At 34.6% G+C, this 8,394-nt stretch overlaps 1 protein-coding gene across 5 annotated transcripts; it reads left to right on the forward strand.

Moving 5' to 3' along the window:
- The first annotated feature begins 259 nt into the window (after window positions 1–259).
- Window positions 260–6,102, forward strand: LOC110308247 (prolactin-8A8). 5 transcript variants are annotated; one of them, XM_021180675.2, is made up of 6 exons: window positions 260–290; window positions 1,827–2,005; window positions 2,784–2,822; window positions 3,594–3,701; window positions 4,745–4,924; window positions 5,914–6,102. In XM_021180675.2, the coding sequence occupies exons 1-6, from the start codon at window positions 260–262 to the stop codon at window positions 6,100–6,102; spliced, it is 726 nt and encodes a 241-aa protein (XP_021036334.1). The 5 variants fall into 5 exon arrangements, with proteins under 5 accessions (XP_021036334.1, XP_021036335.1, XP_021036336.1 ...); XM_021180676.3 differs by having other exon boundaries at window positions 1,830–2,005; XM_085830770.1 differs by lacking the exon at window positions 260–290 and adding an exon at window positions 656–800.
- Window positions 6,103–8,394: the final 2,292 nt, after the last annotated feature.

Here is an 8,394-nt window from a genome sequence, read left to right on the forward strand (position 1 = left end):
TACGTAGGAATTAATAAAATGAGACCATCCAGACACTCATAAGTATGTTGTAATAAGTCAGTTAACATTCCCAGAAGACAGAAAGATATGTTTCATGAAGAAGTGTTTCTGAATGTAACTCGTGTTGTCTCATGGCTGGCTGTACATGCCCTTGGGTTATCTGCTAAAATATATAGGAACAGTAAACTAACTGAATATGCAACTCCAATAAAGAAGATCTCCAGAGAGAGAACTCATCTTGCTTAGAAACTACTCAGTGATGGAACTGCCATTGAGACAACCTCACTTCTGTAAGTAAATCTCCCACCCCTATTCCTCTCTTGGTAAAAGAATTCAGGAGCTTATTTTAATTGGATTGTTTCTTTGGAATCTTTGACATTCTCTCTGGTATGAAGAACTATTTGTTCACAGACTAACAGGAGTAGAATTCTGCATAGACTTTACACTATCTTGTAAAATTATTTCTCTTGTAAGAAACTGTACAAGGGTACAAGAGACAATTGGATTAGTAGTTTTCATCATCCTTTAACTTGAGACATGTTGCGATATTTAAAGAGAATCTGTTGTCTTACCTTCTCTGTTGAGCAGAGAGAACAAGGAAAGTGTTCCTTGTAGCCAATGAGTTGAACTGATAGTAATTATTAAGCAGCTTCCAATGCATAGGACACCTTCCAGAACAAAGAATAATACATCTCAAATGGAAAATGTTTTGGAGTTTCAGAAATTGGAAAATATTGAAGGTGTAAGTTTAGTGGATCAAATTAATCTTATTTTAAGGCAGAAGAAACAGAATTGTGATTGTGAGTAAAAGGTTGGCATTCTTACTTCTACCTTAGCTAAAAATAAGACATTAGAAAAACAATTTGAACATATTAAACTTATCCAATCTGAGTATGTCCAGAATACATTAAGAGAGTTTAATCTGCTGAAAAAATTAAGGAGCAGATCAACACTAAAATGAATGATCTGAAGTTTTTGATGAAAAAAGTCTCTGATGGATTTTTATCATGTTAGCAGTTCCAAGTTGATATCATACATTAGACAACATCTCTTTATTGTCTTGTTAGTAATCATCATGGTTGTATTTATGCTCAAATGGATAGAGGGAGCCAAGAAGTAAACTCTGCTATCCCTGTGCCATAAGTGTCCAAAACATTGAAATCAGACATGATGACTAAAAACTGCATATTCTTCAAGAGTTTGGTGACTGAAAATGAGTTTAAATTCCAAAGATAGAAAACCATCTAAAAATACCTTAAGATATAAGTACAGAACTAATTTTAATTTCAGAAATTTGTAAAATTCAGGAGGACTTTTGAAAAAAATGTAAAATCAGTTGCTCCTCAAACTATTATTCAGAAAAATTCAATTACTTGCCTAAGTACTTAGAGTGACTTTATATGACATTACACATATCCAGTATACAGTCATGAAGGAAAACATTTAAAAACAAACAACCACCTCACCACACCCCCCAAAACTCAAAAAAAAAAAAAACCCACCTTTTAGCCACATACAACTTTTCTGGGCCTAGGATAACTCAGGTTAATATACCATCACTAAGTGGGTTTTGTTTCAATATAGCAAGGGCACTCAGTGCTTAGAGTGACTTGATATGTCATTCCAAAAATCCAATATGAAGTTATATAGCAGTGAAAAAAAGGAAAAACAAACAAACAACTCTCCAAAAACAAAAACAAAAACAAAAAACAAAACAAAACAAACAAACAACAACAACAAAAAACTAATAAGACCTTTGGTCATATAGAACTTTTCTTGGCCTCAGTTTAATGCACCATCTCTAAGTGGGTTTTGTTTCTATGTAGCAGGGGCACTCCTGCTGCTACTCTTGTCAAACTTGCTGCTGTGGGAGAAAGCTTCATCAGTTCCTGCATGTATGGCAGAAAAGAGCGGCTGCTGGAACCCACTTATGGAAACATTTGACAGTGCCATCCGGAAAGCTGAAACCCTTCGTACACTTGCTAACCAATTCTATGTAGAGCTTGTAAGTACCTCAACCTACATACTAATATTTGAACTGCACTAGAACCTGAGACTCTAAACATCCTGACTCAGATATGAGAATATATACCTTCATAGATAAACGATGACCCAACTGCTCAAACAGGGACAGGGCCAATTGGACAGTGTCATGAAATTTTATAGAATCTAATCATATTAATACATTTTATCTACTTTATTAAAAAATAAAAAAAATAACTATGGTAGACACTTTTAAAATGTGCTTGGGGAAGAACTCTCATTTCCTGTTTTTGCATTCAGAATCATGAAAATCTATTGGCCATGTTCATTTAGCACACTGCAGGTACACACTGTAAAAGATGTGCCTTACAGTGAACTGTATATTTGTAACAGAGATAAAGTAAAACATGTGAGGATGTAGGAAAAAAAGGAACAGAAGAAAAGAAGGAAGGAAGGGGGAGAGAGAGAGAGAGAGAGAGAGAGAGAGAGAGAGAGAGAGAGAGAGAGAGAGAGAGAGAGAGAGAGAGAGACTAGCATTTCAATAATCCCATAAATACTAGAAATTGTTCTTTAAAGATTTTTAGTGTTAACAGTTTTTCTGATATCAGGGTAGGCATAAAAGTGTATCCATTATCCCTGTGGTGACTGCCATTTCTCAATGTCAAAAAAAAAAAAAGACACTATAAAAAGAGGCAAACCTTCAATAAGATGGGCATCAAAAGAATTTGTCTCTGTTCAAAAGCAAACATGCTGTCATATTTTTTGACTAGATGTTATTTTTTCCCCTTTACATGACACAGTACCACAACCAATTCTCATCTGGAAAATTTGCAACTCTTGTAAGTACCTTACTTTCTTCCAGCTGCTTCCCAATAAGGCCCTCATGTCAACGATTGACTTTAGAAGAGAAAGCATTATACAGTGTTTCTATTCCCTGTTCCTAATTGACAGCTTTTCAACTTCTTAACCTTCACAAATTTTCATTAAGATTTCATGAATTAGCTGGTTCTTTAAAATAAATAAGATATCCTAAAGTAATTAATATTTATTAATATTTCATATTTTGTTGAAGTTGGGTTTACATATAATTTACTGTAAAATAGTTTATTTTGTGAGTTAAAATACACACAATTTCATTCTAAAACTATTATAAACATGCCCAGCTACATTCTTTAGTGTTAAATTATATTAACTTTTAACTTTCTTATTTGGGTAAGGAAATTTTGGTACCTGTTGACAGAAAAGAGTAAGATTAATAAATATGTTCTATGGCTTTATGCTGAAATCCTAAACAATTGTAGCAATGAAATCACTTAGTTCTTCATCAACTTAATCATTTCAGTGTCTGCCTTGCTTAACTTTTGAAAGTGAAGGAGAAAAGGTATTAAGAGAGGAAGGAGTTAAATATTTAAGAGCTAATGAAAGACCAAATTAAATTGCAGATGCAATGTACAAGCACAAAACTACATAACAAACATTTTCTTAATTTGTGAATATCTCTATTTCATGAATTACTTATGTTAAAATTTACAAATCCACTAAAATTCATTAATATTCTGGATATGAAATTATTTATGATTTCTGAACTCTGTTTTATTTATTTTTTCCAGACTTCCAAACTGGTTCGGCGGGATGAGATTGTTTTCAGAGCTGCATCTTACTGCCATTCTACTCTAACAAATCCCCCAAATAAGGGAATTCAATACATAACTATTGAAGTGAGTTTACTTTCTGAGTTTTCCACAGAACTCCAGAAGCAGTATATTGCATTTGTAGCACTGTCAGTTATTACAGGCATTATGATAGCTACAGTAATCATGCATGCAGAAAAAAATGAAGATAAAGTACAGAAAATAATCATATTATAGTATTGATAAATTATATATAAATTAAAATACCCCAAAAACAGTGCAGCAAATACTTAAATATACCATTTAGAGAATGGTATTTTAGGAATGATCAACCACTCAAATTTCACTTACTATTTTTCTTTTTAAGATTCTTTGAGCTAAATTGACTATTCATGGATATATACTCACTCCTCCATCAGTGATAACAATGTGGTTGTATTTATTATATGTTACTAATGAGGTCTGCATGATAGCATTCTATATGACTGAACACTATCTCCTTTCTTGAGTTTCAATTCTGTCCTGATTGTATTTCCCTTTGAACCTATCTCTTCATCCCTCTATTATTCTCTATGACTTAACTGAAAACCAGATGAACAGAGTAGTCCAGTGAAATAATAGTTTATGTTCCTTAGAATGCAATAATTATCAAATTCATGATGAGAAGGTCTGCATATCATAGCAGTTCTATTTTAGTTGTTATATTGTTCTTCCCCTATACATGGTGTACCTGAATCCCTTATTGAATCCCTGCCTCTATCTCTCAGGAGTGAAACCTTATTGGTCTCTCTTTAGCACTAGCAAACAAACAAACAAACAAACAAACAAAAAACAAATTATAAAGAACTCACTGGAGAGCAAGCTGTTAGAATTGCATTGGGAGAACAAAATATGATGATCTAACATCAGAAAAATTCTAATTGACAAGCTCTACAATTTGTTTTATATTTGAGAAAATAACAGCAGTTGTTTAAATGTTATACTTCCAAAACTATATAACATCTATACATGTGTCATATACACATAGTAAATGCATGTCTCAGTTCAGCTTCTTTACATGAATAATATCGCAGGTATCAAACCTGCTAAACTGAAAATTTTTAATGCAATGTTTCAATTGTGTTTCTTAGATCCCAGAGTATTTAAAAACTTTGATAAATTATGTGGGTGCCTGGATTAGCCCTCTATTCCATCTAGTGATTGAACTGAGTGCCATGAAAGATGTCCCCGAAACTATCCTCTCAAAAGCCAAGGAGATTGAAGAGAACAACAGAGAAATTCTGCATGACCTTAGGTGGATAATCACCGAGGTGAGGACTTCCCATTAGTTATTGTCACTCATAAAATAAGTAGGTTGTAGAAATTAACAACAACAACAACAACAGCAACAACAATATTGAAATACCTCATTTTCCAGAGTAAAACATAGATATTTGACATTGCTTACAATCTTTCCATATGACAGTGTTTCTCAACCTGTGGGTCATTACTCCTTTGAAGGTAAATGATCTTTTCACAAGGGCCATATAACAGATATACTGCATGTCAGCTATTTACATTACAATTACTTAAATTAACAAATTTAGAGTTATTAAGTAGGAATGAAAATAATTTTATTGTTGGGGTTTACCCCACACAAGGAACTATATTAAAGGGTCATAGCATTAGAAAGTTTTAGAATCACTGTTATAATAGGTTGCTGGCATCTCCAGCCTTTTCAGATGCTTCTCATATCTTTCCATGCTTGAGATCAGAATGAAACACAGATGTTCCTCTTAGGCAGTTAAAATACACCATTCCTGGTTGGATGAAGAGAGCTCTGGTCCTTCAATCACAGTCAACCTTATGGTCTGCATATTAAATTTCCATCTGATCCTCATCACTTGTGAGATTTTTATACATAGACCTCATGGAGTTTGGATTTAATAGAAGAGTGGTGTACATCATCTTCTGTAAAGTAAATATAAAAGGAAATGTAAGAATTTCCTGAGTGAGTAACTGATATGAGCTCTTCCACTGACCCAGAATCAAACAGGAATTTCTTACACTTCCTCTCTTCTGAAAGGACATACTTCCTCTGCAATTAATTACATATTAGAAGGAATGCACATGAGTCTTTATCACATTCTAAAAGTCTAACTGCTTGAGAGTCTCTTGGCTTAGAAAAATGAAAACCCATAACTTTGATGGAAGCAGCACTTTTCTGAATATATTTCTCTGATCAGACAAAGAAGAAATAAGGATAAAGGAACACTAACAATGTAATCAATGATTAACTGAATATCATTTTCATTTTTAGGTCTATCCTACCTCAAAGAAGAAGGAAAATTTTCCCAGCTGGGAACTTCTTTCATTCTTAAAATCAAATAGCAGAAATTCTAAATTTTTGGCAATGTTTAACCTTTCCCACTGTTTAGAGTATGATACACAGTTCTTTCTATTTCATCTCAGAATACTGAAGTGTCGAATAACTGGAAAAGATTGCTAAGTGCACATTTACCATATCCGCTTTGGAGATGCTCCACAAAAGTTCATTGCAGAGCTGTTGCTTTTAATTGTAAACATTTCAAATACATGTGTGGGTATAATGGGTCTCTTAAAAAAAAATAAAATCACTCTCTTTAGAAATGTCCAAAATTTTAAAGCTTATTCATCTTTTGTTCATTGAATAGAACATATATCAATAAAGTTAGATTTACTCAATCAAATATATCACAAACAGTAGATGTTAATCTAGCAGGTAATGTTAATGTTTACTTTAATAAGGTTACATTTATTTCACAGAAAAATATGAATATCAAGTTATTATAATCAAAGTATAAAATTCATTAACTGACCATTATTCTAATTAGAATATAAAACTGTTACTGCTTCAGGACATTCAGATTGTCCTTAGGAAACAATGTGAAAAGCACAGCCATATGTGAGATTTTTGTTTTTGTTTTTGTTTTTTGTTTTTCGAAACAGGGTTTCTCTTTATAGCCCTGGCTGTTCTGGAACTCAATTTGTAGACCAGGCTGGCCTCAAACTCAGAAATCTGCCTGCCTCTGCCTCCTGAGTGCTGGGATTAAAGGCGTGTGCCACCACGCCCGGCTGAGATTTTTAAAACATAAATTCTTTTAGGATGAAAATACCAGTTAGTGATGCTCGCCTCAAGATGTGTCATAAGCCCAACTACAACTTTTCTCTGCAATAGCATGATCATAGATATGATCTACATGTTTTCATTTCTCTGTGTCTAACAAGTTCTGTGTTGATCCATGGTATTTTAAAAAATAGACACTTCATATGATTTATCTATTAAAACCATAGGAGCCTTAAGATTGACAATGGATGTCTGCTATGAAATTCTGATGAAGCAACAAGTGTCTGTCATTCTGACTCCAACTGTTTAGATGCTCACTTGAAGAACAAGCTGCACATCTGCTATAAATGTGCAGAGTACATAGATAGGTTCAGGCCCTGCAAACTCTTTACTTCCTGGTTCAGTCTCTGTGAACCAGGTTAGTTGGATTTGTAGATCCAGTGATGTCCTTGATGCCTCTGCCACACTCAGTCTCTTAAGTCATCCACAAGACTCCCCACACTCTGCCTGATGTTTGGCTGTGGGTCTCTGCTTCTATTACCATCAGCTATTGGGTGAAATTTCTCAGGAGAGAGTTATGGCAGGCTTCTATCTGAAAGCATAGGAGAATATCATTAATAGTGTCAGGGATTGGTTCTTTTCCAATAGAATGAGTCTCAAATAGGGCAAATCACTGTTTGGACATTTCCTCAATCTCTGTTCCATCATCATTGCTATGCATCTTGTATGCAGTACATTTTTTTTGGGGGGGGTCAAAGATTTTGTGGGTGGGTTGATGTTTGCTTCCCTCCAGTGAGAGTCCCAACTGGCTACAGGAGATGGCTAATTCAATCTCTATAACCTGAACTGCTAGGAACCTCAGCTACTATGACTCTCATAGATTCCGAAGAGCCTTCCCTGTCCCAGATCTTCTGCTAGAAGAAGATGTATTCCCCATTGATATCGTTTCTCATACCCAGCCTTCTCTTGAGTCCCCCGACCATACTCCTGATTGACATTTCCATACCATTTCTCACCACCTTTCTCCCTCTCTCCATCCACCTCTGAAGACAATGTTGTTTCCTTTTCTCAGTGAGATTCACACATCCTCACTTGTTTCCTCCTTACTACCCAGTTGCTTTGAATCTATAGATTGTATCGAGATTATCTTGCACATTGTGGCTCATGTCCAGTTATAATTGCACACAATAAATATTTTTTGGTGGCTCTATTAACTGACTCAGGATGATTTTCTCAGGTTCCATTGATTTGCCTGCAAAATTCAGGATACCTTTGTTTATAGTAGTAGAATATTATTCCATTGTGTAAATGTGCTATATTTCATTATTCAATTTTTCAGTGGAGAACCTAGGTTGTTTCAAGTTACTGGTTATTTTGATTAAAGTTGCTATGAACGTAGTTTGAGCAAGTGTTCCTGTTGTATTTTGGGGAATATTTGGGTATATGCCCAGTAGTTATATAACTAGGTTGTGAGTTAAATATAGTCTCAATTTTCTAAAAACTACCAAATTGATTTCCAAAGTGGTGGTGCAAGTTTGTACCCCCACTGTCTTAGTCAGGGTTTCTATTCCTGCACAAACATCATGACCAAGAAGCAAGTTGGGGAGGAAAGGGTTTATTCGGCTTACACTTCCATGCTGCTGTTCATCACCAAAGGAAGTCAGGACTGGAACTCAGACAGGTCAGGGAGCAGGA

The sequence above is a fragment of the Mus caroli genome, unplaced genomic scaffold, assembly GCF_978045245.1.
Source record: "Mus caroli unplaced genomic scaffold, Mus_caroli_1 scaffold_15, whole genome shotgun sequence".
NCBI lineage: Eukaryota > Metazoa > Chordata > Mammalia > Rodentia > Muridae > Mus > Mus caroli.